Consider the following 21,398-nt stretch of genomic DNA (forward strand, 5'->3'; position numbering starts at 1 on the left):
TACTGCTCTGTTAGCTGGATACGTGCTCTGTTAGCTGGATACTAGCTCTGTTAGCTGGATTGCTCTGTTACTGATAGTAATCTGTTAGCTGGATACTTCTTCTGTTAGCTGATATGCTCTGTACTGGATAGTGCTCTGTTACTGGATAGTGCTTCTGTTAGCTGGATACTTCTGTTACTGGATACTGCTCTGTAGCTGGTACTGCTCTGTTAGCTGGATAGTGCTCTGTTTAGCTGGATAATGCTCTGTTAGCTGCTATGTCTTTAGCTGGATACTTCTCTGTTAGCTGGATAGTGCTCTGTTAGCTGGATAGTGCTCTGTTAGCTGGATACTGCTCTGTTAGCTGGATAGTGCTCTGTTAGCTGGATACTTCTCTGTTAGCTGGATTCGTGCTCTGTTAGCTGGATACTGCTCTGTTAGCTGGATAGTGCTCTGTTAGCTGGATCCTTCTCTGTTAGCTGGAGATGCTCTGTTAGCTGGATAGTGATGTGTTAGCTGGATAGGCTCTGTTAGCTGGATACTGCTCTTTAGCTGGATAGTGCTCTGTTAGCTGGATACTGCTCTGTTAGCTGGATACAGCTCTGTAAGCTGGATACTTCTCTTTTAGCTGGATACCGCTCTGTTAGCTGGATACTTCTCTGTTAGCTGGATACTGCTCTGTTAGCTGGATACTGCTCTGTTAGCTGGATACTGGTGCTCTGTTGGCTGTATACTTCTCTGTTAGCTGGATAGTGCTCTGTTAGCTGGATACTTCTCTGTTAGCTGGATACTGCTCTGTTAGCTGTACTTCTCTGTTAGCTGGATAGTGCTCTGTTAGCTGGATAGTGCTCTGTTAAGCTGGATACTGCTCTGTAGCTGATAGTGCTCTGTTAGCTGGCTAGCTGCTCTGTCAGCTGGATGGTGCTCTGTTAGCTGGATAGTAATCTGTTAGCTGGATACTTCTCTGTTAGCTGGATAGTGCTCTGTTAGCTGGATAGTGTCTGTTAGCTGAGTGCTACTGTTAGCTGGATACTTCTCTGTTAGCTGATACTGCTCTGTTAGCTGAATACTTCTCTGTTAGCTGGATACTGCTCTGTTAGCTGAATACTGCTCTGTTAGCTGGATACTTCTCTGTTACTGATACTTCTCTGTTAGCTGGATACTGCTCTGTTGCTGAATACTGCTCTGTTAGCGGATACTTCTCTGTTAGCTGGATACTGCTCTGTTAGCTGGATACTTCTCTGTTAGCTGGATACTGCTCTGTTAGCTGGATACTTCTCTGTTAGCTGGATATGTCTCTGTTAGCTGAATCTTCTCTGTAGCTGATACTTCTCTGTTAGCTGAATACTTCTCTTAGCTGGATACGGCTCTGTTAGCTGGATACTGCTCTTTAGCTGATACTTCTCTGTTAGCTGGATAGTGCTCTGTTTAGCTGAATACTGCTCTGTTAGCTGGATCTGCTCTGTTAGCTGGATACTGCTCTGTTAGCTGGATACTGCTCTGTTAGATGGATACTGCTCGTGTTAGCTGGATACTTCTCTGTTAGCTGGATAGGTGCTCTGTTAGCTGGATAGTGCTCTGTTAGCTGGATACTGCTCTGTTAGCTGGATAGTGCTCTGTTAGCTGGATACTTCTCTGTTAGCTGGATACTGCTCTGTTAGCTGGATACTGCTCTGTTAGCTGGATAGTGCTCTGTTAGCTGGATACTTCTCTGTTAGCTGGATAGTGCTCTGTTAGCTGGATAGTGATGTGTTAGTGGATAGTGCTCTGTTAGCTGGATACTGCTCTGTTAGCTGGATAGTGCTCTGTTAGCTGGATACTGCTCTGTTAGCTGGATACAGCTCTGTAAGCTGGATACTTCTCTTTTAGCTGGATACCGCTCTGTTAGCTGGATACTTCTCTGTTAGTGGATACTGCTCTGTTAGCTGGATACATGCTCTGTTAGCTGGATACTGCTCTGTTGGCTGGATACTTCTCTGTTAGCTGGATAGTGCTCTGTTAGCTGGATACTTCTCTGTTAGCTGGATACTGCTCTGTTAGCTGGATAATGCTCTGTTAACTGGATAGTGCTCTGTTAGCTGGATACTTCTCTGTTAGCTGGATACTGCTCTGTTAGCTGGATACTGCTCTGTTAGCTGGATAGTGCTCTGTTAGCTGGATACTGCTCTGTTAGCTGGATACTGCTCTGTTAGCTGAATAGTGCTCTGTTAGCTGGATACTTCTCTGTTAGCTGGATACTGCTCTGTTAGCTGGATACTTCTCTTTTAGCTGGATACTGCTCTGTTAGCTGAAGACTTCTCTGTTAGCTGGATACTTCTCTGTTAGCTGGATACTTCTCTGTAGCTGTATAGTGCTCTGTTAGCTGGATACTGCTCTGTTAGCTGGATACTGCTCTGTTAGCTGGATACAGCTCTGTAAGCTGGATACTTCTCTTTTAGCTGGATACCGCTCTGTTAGCTGGATACTTCTCTGTTAGCTGGATACTGCTCTGTTAGCTGGATACTGCTCTGTTAGCTGGATAGTGCTCTGTTAGCTGGATAGTGATGTGTTAGCTGGATAGTGCTCTGTTAGCTGGATACTGCTCTATTAGCTGGATAGTGCTCTGTTAGCTGGATACTGCTCTGTTAGCTGGATACAGCTCTGTAAGCTGGATACTTCTCTTTTAGCTGGATACCGCTCTGTTAGCTGGATACTTCTCTGTTAGCTGGATACTGCTCTGTTAGCTGGATACTGCTCTGTTAGCTGGATACTGCTCTGTTGGCTGGATACTTCTCTGTTAGCTGGATAGTGCTCTGTTAGCTGGATACTTCTCTGTTAGCTGGATACTGCTCTGTTAGCTGGATACTTCTCTGTTAGCTGGATAGTGCTCTGTTAGCTGGATAGTGCTCTGTTAGCTGGATACTGCTCTGTTAGCTGGATAGTGCTCTGTTAGCTGGATAGTGCTCTGTCAGCTGGATGGTGCTCTGTTAGCTGGATAGTAATCTGTTAGCTGGATACTTCTCTGTTAGCTGGATAGTGCTCTGTTAGCTGGATAGTGCTCTGTTAGCTGGATAGTGCTCTGTTAGCTGGATACTTCTCTGTTAGCTGGATACTGCTCTGTTAGCTGAATACTTCTCTGTTAGCTGGATACTGCTCTGTTAGCTGAATACTGCTCTGTTAGCTGGATACTTCTCTGTTAGCTGGATACTGCTCTGTTAGCTGGATACTGCTCTGTTAGCTGAATACTGCTCTGTTAGCTGGATACTTCTCTGTTAGCTGGATACTGCTCTGTTAAGCTGGATACTTCTCTGTTAGCTGGATACTGCTCTGTTAGCTGGATACTTCTCTGTTAGCTGGATAGTGCTCTGTTAGCTGAATCCTTCTCTGTTAGCTGGATACTTCTCTGTTAGCTGAATACTTCTCTGTTAGCTGGATACTGCTCTGTTAGCTGGATACTGCTCTGTTAGCTGGATACTTCTCTGTTAGCTGGATAGTGCTCTGTTAGCTGAATACTGCTCTGTTAGCTGGATACTGCTCTGTTAGCTGGATACTTCTCTGTTAGCTGGATAGTGCTCTGTTAGCTGAATACTGCTCTGTTAGCTGGATACTGCTCTGTTAGCTGGATACTGCTCTGTTAGATGGATACTGCTCTGTTAGCTGGATACTTCTCTGTTAGCTGGATAGTGCTCTGTTAGCTGGATAGTGCTCTGTTAGCTGGATACTGCTCTGTTAGCTGGATAGTGCTCTGTTAGCTGGATAGTGCTCTGTCAGCTGGATGGTGCTCTGTTAGCTGGATAGTAATCTGTTAGCTGGATACTTCTCTGTTAGCTGGATAGTGCTCTGTTAGCTGGATAGTGCTCTGTTAGCTGGATACTGCTCTGTTAGCTGGATAGTGCTCTGTTAGCTGGATAGTGCTCTGTTAGCTGGATACTGCTCTGTTAGCTGGATACTACTCTGTTAGCTGGATAGTGCTCTGTTAGCTGGATAGTAATCTGTTAGCTGGATACTTCTCTGTTAGCTGGATAGTGCTCTGTTAGCTGGATAGTGCTCTGTTAGCTGGATAGTGCTCTGTTAGCTGGATACTTCTGTTAGCTGGATACTGCTCTGTTAGCTGGATACTGCTCTGTTAGCTGGATAGTGCTCTGTTAGCTGAATCCTTCTCTGTTAGCTGGATACTTCTCTGTTAGCTGAATACTTCTCTGTTAGCTGGATACTGCTCTGTTAGCTGGATACTGCTCTGTTAGCTGGATACTTCTCTGTTAGCTGGATAGTGCTCTGTTAGCTGAATACTGCTCTGTTAGCTGGATACTGCTCTGTTAGCTGGATACTTCTCTGTTAGCTGGATAGTGCTCTGTTAGCTGAATACTGCTCTGTTAGCTGGATACTGCTCTGTTAGCTGGATACTGCTCTGTTAGATGGATACTGCTCTGTTAGCTGGATACTTCTCTGTTAGCTGGATAGTGCTCTGTTAGCTGGATAGTGCTCTGTTAGCTGGATACTGCTCTGTTAGCTGGATAGTGCTCTGTTAGCTGGATAGTGCTCTGTCAGCTGGATGGTGCTCTGTTAGCTGGATAGTAATCTGTTAGCTGGATACTTCTCTGTTAGCTGGATAGTGCTCTGTTAGCTGGATAGTGCTCTGTTAGCTGGATACTGCTCTGTTAGCTGGATAGTGCTCTGTTAGCTGGATAGTGCTCTGTTAGCTGGATACTGCTCTGTTAGCTGGATACTACTCTGTTAGCTGGATAGTGCTCTGTTAGCTGGATAGTAATCTGTTAGCTGGATACTTCTCTGTTAGCTGGATAGTGCTCTGTTAGCTGGATAGTGCTCTGTTAGCTGGATAGTGCTCTGTTAGCTGGATACTTCTGTTAGCTGGATACTGCTCTGTTAGCTGGATACTGCTCTGTTAGCTGGATAGTGCTCTGTTAGCTGGATAGTGCTCTGTTAGCTTGATAGTGCTCTTTTAGCTGGATACTTCTCTGTTAGCTGGATAGTGCTCTGTTAGCTGGATAGTGCTCTGTTAGCTGGATACTGCTCTGTTAGCTGGATAGTGCTCTGTTAGCTGGATACTTCTCTGTTAGCTGGATAGTGCTCTGTTAGCTGGATACTGCTCTGTTAGCTGGATAGTGCTCTGTTAGCTGGATACTTCTCTGTTAGCTGGATAGTGCTCTGTTAGCTGGATAGTGATGTGTTAGCTGGATAGTGCTCTGTTAGCTGGATACTGCTCTATTAGCTGGATAGTGCTCTGTTAGCTGGATACTGCTCTGTTAGCTGGATACAGCTCTGTAAGCTGGATACTTCTCTTTTAGCTGGATACCGCTCTGTTAGCTGGATACTTCTCTGTTAGCTGGATACTGCTCTGTTAGCTGGATACTGCTCTGTTAGCTGGATACTGCTCTGTTGGCTGGATACTTCTCTGTTAGCTGGATAGTGCTCTGTTAGCTGGATACTTCTGTTAGCTGGATACTGCTCTGTTAGCTGGATACTTCTCTGTTAGCTGGATAGTGCTCTGTTAGCTGGATAGTGCTCTGTTAGCTGGATACTGCTCTGTTAGCTGGATAGTGCTCTGTTAGCTGGATAGTGCTCTGTCAGCTGGATGGTGCTCTGTTAGCTGGATAGTAATCTGTTAGCTGGATACTTCTCTGTTAGCTGGATAGTGCTCTGTTAGCTGGATAGTGCTCTGTTAGCTGGATAGTGCTCTGTTAGCTGGATACTTCTCTGTTAGCTGGATACTGCTCTGTTAGCTGAATACTTCTCTGTTAGCTGGATACTGCTCTGTTAGCTGAATACTGCTCTGTTAGCTGGATACTTCTCTGTTAGCTGGATACTGCTCTGTTAGCTGGATACTGCTCTGTTAGCTGAATACTGCTCTGTTAGCTGGATACTTCTCTGTTAGCTGGATACTGCTCTGTTAAGCTGGATACTTCTCTGTTAGCTGGATACTGCTCTGTTAGCTGGATACTTCTCTGTTAGCTGGATAGTGCTCTGTTAGCTGAATCCTTCTCTGTTAGCTGGATACTTCTCTGTTAGCTGAATACTTCTCTGTTAGCTGGATACTGCTCTGTTAGCTGGATACTGCTCTGTTAGCTGGATACTTCTCTGTTAGCTGGATAGTGCTCTGTTAGCTGAATACTGCTCTGTTAGCTGGATACTGCTCTGTTAGCTGGATACTGCTCTGTTAGCTGGATACTGCTCTGTTAGATGGATACTGCTCTGTTAGCTGGATACTTCTCTGTTAGCTGGATAGTGCTCTGTTAGCTGGATAGTGCTCTGTTAGCTGGATACTGCTCTGTTAGCTGGATAGTGCTCTGTTAGCTGGATAGTGCTCTGTTAGCTTGATAGTGCTCTTTTAGCTGGATACTTCTCTGTTAGCTGGATAGTGCTCTGTTAGCTGGATAGTGCTCTGTTAGCTGGATACTGCTCTGTTAGCTGGATAGTGCTCTGTTAGCTGGATACTTCTCTGTTAGCTGGATACTGCTCTGTTAGCTGGATACTGCTCTGTTAGCTGGATAGTGCTCTGTTAGCTGGATACTTCTCTGTTAGCTGGATAGTGCTCTGTTAGCTGGATAGTGATGTGTTAGCTGGATAGTGCTCTGTTAGCTGGATACTGCTCTGTTAGCTGGATAGTGCTCTGTTAGCTGGATACTGCTCTGTTAGCTGGATACAGCTCTGTAAGCTGGATACTTCTCTTTTAGCTGGATACCGCTCTGTTAGCTGGATACTTCTCTGTTAGCTGGATACTGCTCTGTTAGCTGGATACTGCTCTGTTAGCTGGATACTGCTCTGTTGGCTGGATACTTCTCTGTTAGCTGGATAGTGCTCTGTTAGCTGGATACTTCTCTGTTAGCTGGATACTGCTCTGTTAGCTGGATAATGCTCTGTTAACTGGATAGTGCTCTGTTAGCTGGATACTTCTCTGTTAGCTGGAAACTGCTCTGTTAGCTGGATAGTGCTCTGTTAGCTGGATAGTGCTCTGTTAGCTGGATACTGCTCTGTTAGCTGGATACTGCTCTGTTAGCTGGATAGTGCTCTGTTAGCTGGATACTTCTCTGTTAGCTGGATACTGCTCTGTTAGCTGGATACTGCTCTGTTAGCTGGATACTGCTCTGTTAGCTGGATACTTCTCTGTTAGCTGTATAGTGCTCTGTTAGCTGGATACTGCTCTGTTAGCTGGATACTGCTCTGTTAGCTGGATACAGCTCTGTAAGCTGGATACTTCTCTTTTAGCTGGATACCGCTCTGTTAGCTGGATACTTCTCTGTTAGCTGGATACTGCTCTGTTAGCTGGATACTGCTCTGTTAGCTGGATACTGCTCTGTTAGCTGGATAATGCTCTGTTAGCTGGATAGTGCTCTGTTAGCTGGATACTTCTCTGTTAGCTGGAAACTGCTCTGTTAGCTGGATAGTGCTCTGTTAGCTGGATACTGCTCTGTTAGCTGGATACTGCTCTGTTAGCTGGATACCGCTCTGTTAGCTGGATACCTCTCTGTTAGCTGGATACTGCTCTGTTAGCTGGATACTGCTCTGTTAGCTGGATACTGCTCTGTTAGCTGGATAGTGCTCTGTTAGCTGGATACTGCTCTTTTAGCTGGATAGTGCTCTGTTAGCTGGATAGTGCTCTGTTAGCTGGATACTGCTCTGTTAGCTGGATACTGCTCTGTTAGCTGGATAGTGCTCTGTCAGCTGGATGGTGCTCTGTTAGCTGGATAGTAATCTGTTAGCTGGATACTTCTCTGTTAGCTGGATAGTGCTCTGTTAGCTGGATAGTGCTCTGTTAGCTGGATACTTCTGTTAGCTGGATACTGCTCTGTTAGCTGGATAGTGCTCTGTTAGCAGGATAGTGCTCTGTTAGCTGGATAGTGCTCTGTTAGCTTGATAGTGCTCTTTTAGCTGGATACTTCTCTGTTAGCTGGATAGTGCTCTGTTAGCTGGATAGTGCTCTGTTAGCTGGATACTGCTCTGTTAGCTGGATAGTGCTCTGTTAGCTGGATACTTCTCTGTTAGCTGGATAGTGCTGTGTTAGCTGGATACTGCTCTGTTAGCTGGATAGTGCTCTGTTAGCTGGATACTTCTCTGTTAGCTGGATAGTGCTCTGTTAGCTGGATAGTGATGTGTTAGCTGGATAGTGCTCTGTTAGCTGGATACTGCTCTGTTAGCTGGATAGTGCTCTGTTAGCTGGATACTGCTCTGTTAGCTGGATAGTGCTCTGTTAGCTGGATACTGCTCTGTTAGCTGGATAGTGCTCTGTTAGCTGGATACTGCTCTGTTAGCTGGATACTGCTCTGTTAGCTGGATACTTCTCTGTTAGCTGGATACTGCTCTGTTAGCTGGATACTGCTCTGTTAGCTGGATACTGCTCTGTTGGCTGGATACTGCTCTGTTAGCTGGATACTGCGCTGTTAGCTGGATACTGCTCTGTTGGCTGGATACTTCTCTGTTAGCTGGATAGTGCTCTGTTAGCTGGATACTTCTCTGTTAGCTGGATACTGCTCTGTTAGCTGGATAATGCTCTGTTAACTGGATAGTGCTCTGTTAGCTGGATACTTCTCTGTTAGCTGGAAACTGCTCTGTTAGCTGGATAGTGCTCTGTTAGCTGGATAGTGCTCTGTTAGCTGGATACTGCTCTGTTAGCTGGATACTGCTCTGTTAGCTGGATAGTGCTCTGTTAGCTGGATACTTCTCTGTTAGCTGGATACTGCTCTGTTAGCTGGATACTGCTCTGTTAGCTGGATACTGCTCTGTTAGCTGGATACTTCTCTGTTAGCTGTATAGTGCTCTGTTAGCTGGATACTGCTCTGTTAGCTGGATACTGCTCTGTTAGCTGGATACAGCTCTGTAAGCTGGATACTTCTCTTTTAGCTGGATACCGCTCTGTTAGCTGGATACTTCTCTGTTAGCTGGATACTGCTCTGTTAGCTGGATACTGCTCTGTTAGCTGGATACTGCTCTGTTAGCTGGATAATGCTCTGTTAGCTGGATAGTGCTCTGTTAGCTGGATACTTCTCTGTTAGCTGGAAACTGCTCTGTTAGCTGGATAGTGCTCTGTTAGCTGGATACCGCTCTGTTAGCTGGATACCTCTCTGTTAGCTGGATACTGCTCTGTTAGCTGGATACTGCTCTGTTAGCTGGATACTGCTCTGTTAGCTGGATAGTGCTCTGTTAGCTGGATACTGCTCTTTTAGCTGGATAGTGCTCTGTTAGCTGGATAGTGCTCTGTTAGCTGGATACTGCTCTGTTAGCTGGATACTGCTCTGTTAGCTGGATAGTGCTCTGTCAGCTGGATGGTGCTCTGTTAGCTGGATAGTAATCTGTTAGCTGGATACTTCTCTGTTAGCTGGATAGTGCTCTGTTAGCTGGATAGTGCTCTGTTAGCTGGATACTTCTGTTAGCTGGATACTGCTCTGTTAGCTGGATAGTGCTCTGTTAGCAGGATAGTGCTCTGTTAGCTGGATAGTGCTCTGTTAGCTTGATAGTGCTCTTTTAGCTGGATACTTCTCTGTTAGCTGGATAGTGCTCTGTTAGCTGGATAGTGCTCTGTTAGCTGGATACTGCTCTGTTAGCTGGATAGTGCTCTGTTAGCTGGATACTTCTCTGTTAGCTGGATAGTGCTGTGTTAGCTGGATACTGCTCTGTTAGCTGGATAGTGCTCTGTTAGCTGGATACTTCTCTGTTAGCTGGATAGTGCTCTGTTAGCTGGATAGTGATGTGTTAGCTGGATAGTGCTCTGTTAGCTGGATACTGCTCTGTTAGCTGGATAGTGCTCTGTTAGCTGGATACTGCTCTGTTAGCTGGATAGTGCTCTGTTAGCTGGATACTGCTCTGTTAGCTGGATACTGCTCTGTTAGCTGAATAGTGCTCTGTTAGCTGGATACTGCTCTTTTAGCTGGATACTGCTCTGTTAGCTGAATACTTCTCTGTTAGCTGGATACTTCTCTGTTAGCTGGATACTGCTCTGTTAGCTGAATACTTCTCTGTTAGCTGGATACTGCTCTGTTAGCTGAATACTGCTCTGTTAGCTGGATACTTCTCTGTTAGCTGGATACTGCTCTGTTAGCTGAATACTGCTCTGTTAGCTGGATACTTCTCTGTTAGCTGGATACTGCTCTGTTAGCTGGATACTTCTCTGTTAGCTGGATAGTGCTCTGTTAGCTGAATCCTTCTCTGTTAGCTGGATACTTCTCTGTTAGCTGAATACTTCTCTGTTAGCTGGATACTGCTCTGTTAGCTGGATACTGCTCTGTTAGCTGGATACTTCTCTGTTAGCTGGATAGTGCTCTGTTAGCTGAATACTGCTCTGTTAGCTGGATACTGCTCTGTTAGCTGGATACTGCTCTGTTAGCTGGATACTGCTCTGTTAGATGGATACTGCTCTGTTAGCTGGATACTTCTCTGTTAGCTGGATAGTGCTCTGTTAGCTGGATAGTGCTCTGTTAGCTGGATACTGCTCTGTTAGCTGGATAGTGCTCTGTTAGCTGGATAGTGCTCTGTCAGCTGGATGGTGCTCTGTTAGCTGGATAGTAATCTGTTAGCTGGATACTTCTCTGTTAGCTGGATAGTGCTCTGTTAGCTGGATAGTGCTCTGTTAGCTGGATACTGCTCTGTTAGCTGGATAGTGCTCTGTTAGCTGGATAGTGCTCTGTTAGCTGGATACTGCTCTGTTAGCTGGATACTACTCTGTTAGCTGGATAGTGCTCTGTTAGCTGGATAGTAATCTGTTAGCTGGATACTTCTCTGTTAGCTGGATAGTGCTCTGTTAGCTGGATAGTGCTCTGTTAGCTGGATAGTGCTCTGTTAGCTGGATACTTCTGTTAGCTGGATACTGCTCTGTTAGCTGGATACTGCTCTGTTAGCTGGATAGTGCTCTGTTAGCTGGATAGTGCTCTGTTAGCTTGATAGTGCTCTTTTAGCTGGATACTTCTCTGTTAGCTGGATAGTGCTCTGTTAGCTGGATAGTGCTCTGTTAGCTGGATACTGCTCTGTTAGCTGGATAGTGCTCTGTTAGCTGGATACTTCTCTGTTAGCTGGATAGTGCTCTGTTAGCTGGATACTGCTCTGTTAGCTGGATAGTGCTCTGTTAGCTGGATACTTCTCTGTTAGCTGGATAGTGCTCTGTTAGCTGGATAGTGATGTGTTAGCTGGATAGTGCTCTGTTAGCTGGATACTGCTCTATTAGCTGGATAGTGCTCTGTTAGCTGGATACTGCTCTGTTAGCTGGATACAGCTCTGTAAGCTGGATACTTCTCTTTTAGCTGGATACCGCTCTGTTAGCTGGATACTTCTCTGTTAGCTGGATACTGCTCTGTTAGCTGGATACTGCTCTGTTAGCTGGATACTGCTCTGTTGGCTGGATACTTCTCTGTTAGCTGGATAGTGCTCTGTTAGCTGGATACTTCTCTGTTAGCTGGATACTGCTCTGTTAGCTGGATACTTCTCTGTTAGCTGGATAGTGCTCTGTTAGCTGGATAGTGCTCTGTTAGCTGGATACTGCTCTGTTAGCTGGATAGTGCTCTGTTAGCTGGATAGTGCTCTGTCAGCTGGATGGTGCTCTGTTAGCTGGATAGTAATCTGTTAGCTGGATACTTCTCTGTTAGCTGGATAGTGCTCTGTTAGCTGGATAGTGCTCTGTTAGCTGGATAGTGCTCTGTTAGCTGGATACTTCTCTGTTAGCTGGATACTGCTCTGTTAGCTGAATACTTCTCTGTTAGCTGGATACTGCTCTGTTAGCTGAATACTGCTCTGTTAGCTGGATACTTCTCTGTTAGCTGGATACTGCTCTGTTAGCTGAATACTGCTCTGTTAGCTGGATACTTCTCTGTTAGCTGGATACTGCTCTGTTAAGCTGGATACTTCTCTGTTAGCTGGATACTGCTCTGTTAGCTGGATACTTCTCTGTTAGCTGGATAGTGCTCTGTTAGCTGAATCCTTCTCTGTTAGCTGGATACTTCTCTGTTAGCTGAATACTTCTCTGTTAGCTGGATACTGCTCTGTTAGCTGGATACTGCTCTGTTAGCTGGATACTTCTCTGTTAGCTGGATAGTGCTCTGTTAGCTGAATACTGCTCTGTTAGCTGGATACTGCTCTGTTAGCTGGATACTGCTCTGTTAGCTGGATACTGCTCTGTTAGATGGATACTGCTCTGTTAGCTGGATACTTCTCTGTTAGCTGGATAGTGCTCTGTTAGCTGGATAGTGCTCTGTTAGCTGGATACTGCTCTGTTAGCTGGATAGTGCTCTGTTAGCTGGATAGTGCTCTGTCAGCTGGATGGTGCTCTGTTTAGCTGGATAGTAATCTGTTAGCTGGATACTTCTCTGTTAGCTGGATAGTGCTCTGTTAGCTGGATAGTGCTCTGTTAGCTGGATAGTGCTCTGTTAGCTGCATACTTCTGTTAGCTGGATACTGCTCTGTTAGCTGGATAGTGCTCTGTTAGCTGGATAGTGCTCTGTTAGCTTGATAGTGCTCTTTTAGCTGGATACTTCTCTGTTAGCTGGATAGTGCTCTGTTAGCTGGATAGTGCTCTGTTAGCTGGATACTGCTCTGTTAGCTGGATAGTGCTCTGTTAGCTGGATACTTCTCTGTTAGCTGGATACTGCTCTGTTAGCTGGATACTGCTCTGTTAGCTGGATAGTGCTCTGTTAGCTGGATACTTCTCTGTTAGCTGGATAGTGCTCTGTTAGCTGGATAGTGATGTGTTAGCTGGATAGTGCTCTGTTAGCTGGATAGTGCTCTGTTAGCTGGATACTGCTCTGTTAGCTGGATACAGCTCTGTAAGCTGGATACTTCTCTTTTAGCTGGATACCGCTCTGTTAGCTGGATACTTCTCTGTTAGCTGGATACTGCTCTGTTAGCTGGATACTGCTCTGTTAGCTGGATACTGCTCTGTTGGCTGGATACTTCTCTGTTAGCTGGATAGTGCTCTGTTAGCTGGATACTTCTCTGTTAGCTGGATACTGCTCTGTTAGCTGGATAATGCTCTGTTAACTGGATAGTGCTCTGTTAGCTGGATACTTCTCTGTTAGCTGGAAACTGCTCTGTTAGCTGGATAGTGCTCTGTTAGCTGGATAGTGCTCTGTTAGCTGGATACTGCTCTGTTAGCTGGATACTGCTCTGTTAGCTGGATAGTGCTCTGTTAGCTGGATACTTCTCTGTTAGCTGGATACTGCTCTGTTAGCTGGATACTGCTCTGTTAGCTGGATACTGCTCTGTTAGCTGGATACTTCTCTGTTAGCTGTATAGTGCTCTGTTAGCTGGATACTGCTCTGTTAGCTGGATACTGCTCTGTTAGCTGGATACAGCTCTGTAAGCTGGATACTTCTCTTTTAGCTGGATACTGCTCTGTTAGCTGGATACTTCTCTGTTAGCTGGATACTGCTCTGTTAGCTGGATACTGCTCTGTTAGCTGGATACTGCTCTGTTAGCTGGATACTTCTCTGTTAGCTGGATACTGCTCTGTTAGCTGGATACTGCTCTGTTAGCTGGATACTGCTCTGTTAGCTGGATAATGCTCTGTTAGCTGGATAGTGCTCTGTTAGCTGGATAGTGCTCTGTTAGCTGGATACTTCTCTGTTAGCTGGATAGTGCTCTGTTAGCTGGATACTGCTCTGTTAGCTGGATACTGCTCTGTTAGCTGGATACCGCTCTGTTAGCTGGATACCTCTCTGTTAGCTGGATACTGCTCTGTTAGCTGGATACTGCTCTGTTAGCTGGATACTGCTCTGTTAGCTGGATAGTGCTCTGTTAGCTGGATACTGCTCTGTTAGCTGGATAGTGCTCTGTTAGCTGGATAGTGCTCTGTTAGCTGGATACTGCTCTGTTAGCTGTATACTGCTCTGTTAGCTGGATACTGCTCTGTTAGCTGGATACTGCTCTGTTAGCTGGATACTGCTCTGTTAGCTGGATACTTCTCTGTTAGCTGGATAGTGCTCTGTTAGCTGGATACTGCTCTGTTAGCTGGATACTGCTCTGTTAGCTGGATACTGCTCTGTTAGCTGGATACTGCTCTGTTAGCTGGATACTGCTCTGTTAGCTGGATACTGCTCTGTCAGCTGGAATCTGCTCTTTTAGCTGGATACTGCTCTGTTAGCTGGATACTTCTCTGTTAGCTGGATACTTTTCTGTTAGCTGGATAGTGCTCTGTTAGCTGGATACTTCTCTGTTAGCTGGATACTGCTCTGTTAGCTGGATACTGCTCTGTTAGCTGGATACTGCTCTGTTAGCTGGATACTGCTCTGTTAGCTGGATACTGCTCTGTTAGCTGGATACTTCTCTGTTAGCTGGATACTGCTCTGTTAGCTGGATACTGCTCTGTTAGCTGGATACTGCTCTGTTAGCTGGATACTTCTCTGTTAGCTGACATTGGTGTTGTTTCTTCTTTTCCTCTCATCACAGAGATGAGAAGCCTAAAGCCAGTGTCAAACTGAGACCGAAGGGTTCACAGTCGCCAAACTCTTTCCTGGATGAGGGCAGACGGCGCTTCACCATCGCAGACTATGACAACAAAATCAGAGTCTGCCCCCCTCCTGAACCCAACCTCCAACCAGCCCAACCAGCCCCAGTAGCCCGCCTGAGACAACGGACATCCACACGGGGTCAGTACGCTAACATACACACACACACACGCACAAACAAACACACACACACACACACAAGGTCAGTGCGCACACACACAAACACACTTCTACCCAGATTAATCACAGTAGCATTCTGCTTCCATTTCACTGACTTTTATTGATTCTTTACCATTGAAAAGATTGATATTTGAACTCTTTACAGGTAAACCACGGCCCCTGTCCATGCCTGTAGACTCGTGTTTGGGCATGTCCGATTCGTCTTCCAGACCCTGGCCCCAAGGGAGAAAAGGTACGCCTGCTACATCTATAGCACTGGGTGCCAATTGCATCCCAAATGGCACCCTATATAGTGCACTACTTTTGATTGGGGCCCCGGTCAAAAGTAGTGCACTATATAAGGAATAGGGTGCCATTTGGGATGGAACCTAACTGAGGCTAATCCACTGTTATCAGAATGACCATTTCACAAGCTCATTTACACTGCAGAACAAACTGAGGCAGACTCGGATTGCATGCCTTGAATTCTTAAGTCGTTGTTCATTAACTTTGGGGTAAGCCCCAGCATAACCAGTGTTGACTTTGGCCGCAACTACTTCTTAGACTCACTTATTCTTAAACAGCGATGGTTCGGCGGATGTTGTGAGACAAGTGTGTTCGTTTGTGTATGTCTGTGAGTATATCATGTGTGTTCGATGAGTATATATACATGTACACGTGTAAGTAGGCCCACAGGTTTTACTGGTCAGATCACAGTCAGGAGAAACTCTAGTTTCTAGGTCTAGTTATGCATCTACAGTATATGCCAGCCCCATGCTGAGATTCCTGTCTTATATATGGTTCTTGCATGGTGATGATGTTCTTGGATGGACAATAAAGTCCTATTCTATTATACTCTTGCAGGAGAGGACATCCTGCACAGATACCTGAGTAACGAGCGCATCACCACCATCTCTGAGGAGGCCTCGTTCTTCCCCCTACCCTACAGACCCCTGGAGGGGCGATCTGGCCAGCTGGTCCGTGGCGTCGACCACATCCGGGGCTCCCAGTGCTTCATCAATGCTGACCTGCACAACAGTGCCACCATCCCCTACCAGGAGGCATTGTGGAAAAAGGCCCCGGCTACGACTCTGACCCCTAGTGCTGCTGCTACTCCCAAACCCCCTCCGTCTGAACCCTCTTCGATCCTGGGGGGCTGGCTAGCCCGCCTCAGGCTGTTGAGTCATTGACGAGTGCCTCAACCTTGTGGACAGTGGAACGTGTGTCGCCCCCACTGCCTTTACCTTGCTATAATCGAACAGTGGTATGGTTTCTCCACTCAGTATTCTGACTAACACGTACCATTCCTGGAACGTTCTGTTGGAACTTGGAACACTAAAACAGCCTTTGGAAGCTTTGCTTCATTTCAACGCCACATAGCCTAGGGGTAGACCATTTGGTTGGATCTCTCACTACATTTCAACTCCACATAGCCTAGGGGTAGACCATTTGGTTGGATCTCTCACTACATTTCAACTCCACATAGCCTGGGGGTAGACCATTTGGTTGGATCTCTCACTACATTTCAACTCCACATAGCCTAGGGGTAGACCATTTGGTTGGATCTCTCACTACATTTCAACTCCACATAGCCTAGGGGTAGACCATTTGGTTGGATCTCTCACTACATTTCAACTCCACATAGCCTAGGGGTAGACCATTTGGTTGGATCTCTCACTACATTTCAACTCCACATAGCCTGGGGGTAGACCATTTGGTTGGATCTCTCACTACATTTCAACTCCACATAGCCTAGGGGTAGACCATTTGGTTGGATCTCTCACTACATTTCAACTCCACATAGCCTGGGGGTAGACCATTTGGTTGGATCTCACTACATTTCAACGCCACATAGCCTGGGGGTAGACCATTTGGTTGGATCTCTCACTACATTTCAACGCCACATAGCCTAGGGGTAGACCATTTGGTTGGATCTCTCACTACATTTCAACTCCACATAGCCCAGGGGTAGACCATTTGGTTGGATCTCTCACTACATTTCAACGCCACATAGCCTAGGGGTAGACCATTTGGTTGGATCTCACTACATTTCAACTCCACATAGCCTAGGGGTAGACCATTTGGTTGGATCTCACTACATTTCAACTCCACATAGCCTAGGGGTAGACCATTTGGTTGGATCTCTCACTACATTTCAACTCCACATAGCCTAGGGGTAGACCATTTGGTTGGATCTCTCACTACATTTCAACTCCACATAGCCTGGGGGTAGACCATTTGGTTGGATCTCTCACTACATTTCAACTCCACATAGCCTAGGGGTAGACCATTTGGTTGGATCTCACTACATTTCAACTCCACATAGCCTAGGGGTAGACCATTTGGTTGGATCTCACTACATTTCAACTCCACATAGCCTGGGGGTAGACCATTTGGTTGGATCTCTCACTACATTTCAACGCCACATAGCCTAGGGGTAGACCATTTGGTTGGATCTCTCACTACATTTCAACTCCACATAGCCTAGGGGTAGACCATTTGGTTGGATCTCTCACTACATTTCAACTCCACATAGCCTAGGGGTAGACCATTTGGTTGGATCTCACTACATTTCAACTCCACATAGCCTAGGGGTAGACCATTTGGTTGGATCTCACTACATTTCAACTCCACATAGCCTAGGGGTAGACCATTTGGTTGGATCTCTCACTACATTTCAACTCCACATAGCCTAGGGGTAGACCATTTGGTTGGATCTCACTACATTTCAACTCCACATAGCCTAGGGGTAGACCATTTGGTTGGATCTCACTACATTTCAACTCCACATAGCCTAGGGGTAGACCATTTGGTTGGATCTCTCACTACATTTCAACGCCACATAGCCTAGGGGTAGACCATTTGGTTGGATCTCTCACTACATTTCAACGCCACATAGCCTAGGGGTAGACCATTTGGTTGGATCTCTCACTACATTTCAACGCCACATAGCCTAGGGGTAGACCATTTGGTTGGATCTCTCACTACATTTCAACGCCACATAGCCTAGGGGTAGACCATTTGGTTGGATCTCTCACTACATTTCAACGCCACATAGCCTAGGGGTAGACCATTTGGTTGGATCTCACTACATTTCAACTCCACATAGCCTAGGGGTAGACCATTTGGTTGGATCTCACTACATTTCAACTCCACATAGCCCAGGGGTAGACCATTTGGTTGGATCTCTCGCTACATTTCAACTCCTTGGCGTGACAGACTTGGTTTAGATTCAATATGCTGACAGATTCAGAATGTTTCGTGGAGGAGTTGGAGAAAATTACAAGAAAGTTTCTGTTTCTGCTCATTTTCCTAATCAAGAGAAGGACTGTCATTCAGGTTTAGGGAACATTAGCCTTGCTTCTGTAGGTGAACTGTCATACGTGTAAATTGTTAAGTTATTTAGTTTGTGTCTGTACAGATTTCTTGTACATGTGTTTAAAATCATTTTAAGAAGTTGATTTGATTTTTGTACCGATTTATTTTGTATTTCATTCCATGAGTTGATATATAGATATAATTAAACCCTTTCATTTTATTTGAGATAATGTGCTTCTCTTCATAGTGTTTCATGTTACTATGCGATGGACATAACTGCCAGAGTTGGCCTTTCTTAAAGCTACCGTATGAAAACCCTTGATCCGGTGCTGTTACAAATAGTGTGTTTGTGTGTGTGTGTGTGTGTGTGTGTGTGTGTGTGTGTGTGTGTGAGTGAGTGAGTGAGTGAGTGAGTGAGTGAGTGAGTGAGTGAGTGAGTGAGTGAGTGAGTGAGTGAGTGAGTGAGTGAGTGAGTGAGTGAGTGAGTGAGTGAGTGAGTGAGTGAGTGAGTGAGTGAGTGAGTGAGTGAGTGAGTGAGTGAGTGAGTGAGTATTTTTGTGAAGTTCAGGTAACATTTCAAAACAGTGTAACTACTTTATCTCACTAACTGGTCTTCAATGAAACAGGTATGATTCAATGTGAAACTATAACATGATGTCATGACCAGGAAGACACTGAGACACAGATAGTGCCTTAGCAACACTAACCATACATACTAAACATATGCAAGAGCTGTGAAGCTTGTCTTAAAGGAGGAAATCAGTGTCTTCATTCCAATAATAGAATAGAAAAAAGTTTTACGCAGAAATGTCTAGCAACTAAAATCAAATCAAATGTTATTAGTCACATGCGCTGAATACAACAGGTGTAGACCTTACAGTGAAACGCCTACGTACAAGCCCCTAACCGACAGTGCAGTTAAAAAAAAATATGGATAAGAATAAGAGATAAAAGTAACAAGTAATTAAAGAGCAGCAGTAAGAAATAACAATATATACAGGGGGGTGCTGGTACAGAGTCAATGTGCGGGGGCACCGGTTAGTTGAGGTAGTATGTACATGTAGGTAGAGTTATTAAAGTGACTATGCATAGATGACAACAGAGAGCTGCAGTGGTGTGGAGAGGGAAGGGTGGGGGGGCAATGCGAATAGTCTGGGTAGCCATTTGACTAGATGTTCAGGAGTCTTATGGCTTGGGGGTAGAAGCTGTTTAGAAGCCTCTTGGATCTAGACATGGCGCTCCGGTTCCGCTTGACGTGCCCGCTTCACGACTGTCATGGTGTGCTTGGACCATGTTAGTTTGTTGGTGATGTGGACACCAAGGAACTTGAAGCTCTCAACCTGCTCCACTACAGCCCCGTCGATGAGAATGGGGGCGTGCTCAGTCCTCTTTTTCCTGTTGTCCACAATCATTTCCTTTGTCTTGATCACGTTGAGGGAGAGGTTGTTATTCTGGCACCACCCGGCCAGGTCTCTGACCTCCTCGCTATAGGCTGTCTCGTTGTTGTCGCAACTCACAATACTTTTCAAGTGCTTTGCAATATGAATACCTCTGTGATAGTTTCAACATTTTCTAAACTATAATAAAAAGATGCAATTTCACTTTTGGTTACTTCTTTCTTGTTTGTTCTTTCTTATCTCAACAATAATTACTTATAATTACTGATCTGATTGCCATTTGAAAACATAATTATAACATATTGCAGAACTTCAAAAAGTTTTTTAATGCAGACCGATCATGAGGCAGAGTTTGACATAGCTTCCCATTAGGTACAGATGTCAATTCAACGTCTATTCCATGCTGGTTCAACGTAATTTAATTGAAATTACGTGGAAACAACATTGATTCAACCAGTGTGTGCCCAGTTGGTTAAAGCTCTGTTACTGTTTGATCACAGAAAGGACTATAGCCTGCCCTACATGGTATTTCACAATCAGATTGGAATCTAGGATTTAGGCGTACTAACTCACTGGTACACACTACGCAGGTCAGACAGGCAGCCCATGTCTGGAAAGAGGTTTAGTTGTGAATTGGAGAACAAATCCCAGATAAAGTATTTTATGAGAGTAATGCATGTGATGTAATATGATCATATGCCTAAAGATTAAGGCCCAGGTCCTCCATACTCAACTGGCGGGCCGCGGACAGTATCCGCGGTCCCCCAAAAATACGAATAATTAAAAAAAATGTTTTTATTATTATTATTATTATTGTTGGTATCATATAAACACACATAAGACATGGAAGAATGCATAGAAAATGTATGAAATTAGCTTAAAAACAGCAAAAACAACAAATATATCTGCCCCATGCAAAATGTGTAGAATTGTGGGAAATTAGCTTTAAAACTGCAACATATTCTCTCCACCAACAAGAGGGGAATGGGTTGCGAAGTGGCGGTTTGTTACCAGTGGCGGTTCTAGACCATTTCAACTGGGGGGGCCAAGCTGGGGCCAGTTGTACTGTTAGAGGGGCCAGTTACATTAGACGTTATTGTTGTCATATTGTTTTCTTCACTGCATTGCAGGCATTAGCAGGCAAAATACCATGTTCATAATCATCATTGTTGCCACTGTCTAATAATGGATGTAAAAAAAGAACGATAGCAAAAATTTGTTATGTAAAAATGATTTCATACTCCACATTTAGGGGGGCCACAAGGGGGTCCAAAATTGTTGTCACAGGGGCACTGCCCCCCCCCCCCAGAACCGCCACTGTTTGTTACTACACTGAAAAATTACATTATACATCCGGACTTTTGCCACCTAGAAAATTTGTGCGACCGGACTTTCTCAAATAGTACTTGAGTACCCCTGGCCTAGGTGTTCTGATGGAACTATCAAGTTGTTTTCAGTCTGCATTAATTTGATTATCATGCCCTAGTAGCCTAAAGTATGCAGACTTTAAGAACTACGGCGACTTTCAGTGGCGGATGACAGAACAGCATACATCAAGCATATCACGGAGGAAACGGTCGTCACTAGTTACCACAGCCACAAAGTCATAAACTCCGCCCATTTGTACAATTTTTCGTTTTAAAAATGTATTTTAAACCTTAACCTTAAACCAACCACACTGCTAATCTTATGCATAACCCTAACCTTAAATTAAGACCAAAAAGCATATTTTTGTTTTCAATTTTTTTTTTGCTAAAGCCAATTTGAACTTTGTGGCTGTGGTCACTAGTGGAAACTGAGAATGTTGAACCAAATAGAAGATTAAGAATAATGACCGGAAATCGTGCATCATCAGTAGCAAGGGCAGCAGCAGAGAACGCTTCTTGAAGCTGAAATTGTGTATTTTCATGCAATTGCTGTCTCTTCACGAAGAACAATGCTTTCAAAGCATCTGTAGAGTAGCCTTCTTCGTCTGATGGGTTGGATAATGCACTTATTCAAAAGTTTGTTACAGGTTGAGGAGGCGTTGTGGAGAAGTTGTTTCTCGTCTGATCTAATTCATTCAGCCAATCATTACTCAGAAGTACCGACGTTAAAGTATCCATGTTTGATTGAACCTTTTTTT

General features: G+C 44.9%; 1 protein-coding gene across 2 annotated transcripts in view; it reads left to right on the forward strand.

The window, feature by feature from the left end:
- The window catches only part of LOC120024308 (connector enhancer of kinase suppressor of ras 3-like), a 73,150-nt gene extending 55,047 nt beyond the window's left edge, over positions 1-18,103 (forward strand). For both annotated transcript variants that reach the window (XM_038968523.1, XM_038968524.1), the window contains 3 exons: positions 14,341-14,540; positions 14,725-14,811; positions 15,423-18,103. In XM_038968523.1, coding sequence (XP_038824451.1) covers positions 14,341-14,540; positions 14,725-14,811; positions 15,423-15,748 — 613 coding nt within the window. In that variant the 3' untranslated portion in view covers positions 15,749-18,103. The remainder of the gene's footprint in view (positions 1-14,340; positions 14,541-14,724; positions 14,812-15,422) is intronic.
- Positions 18,104-21,398: the final 3,295 nt, after the last annotated feature.

The sequence above is a fragment of the Salvelinus namaycush genome, chromosome 29 (genome assembly GCF_016432855.1).
Source record: "Salvelinus namaycush isolate Seneca chromosome 29, SaNama_1.0, whole genome shotgun sequence".
In the NCBI taxonomy this organism is placed as follows: Eukaryota; Metazoa; Chordata; class Actinopteri; order Salmoniformes; family Salmonidae; genus Salvelinus; species Salvelinus namaycush.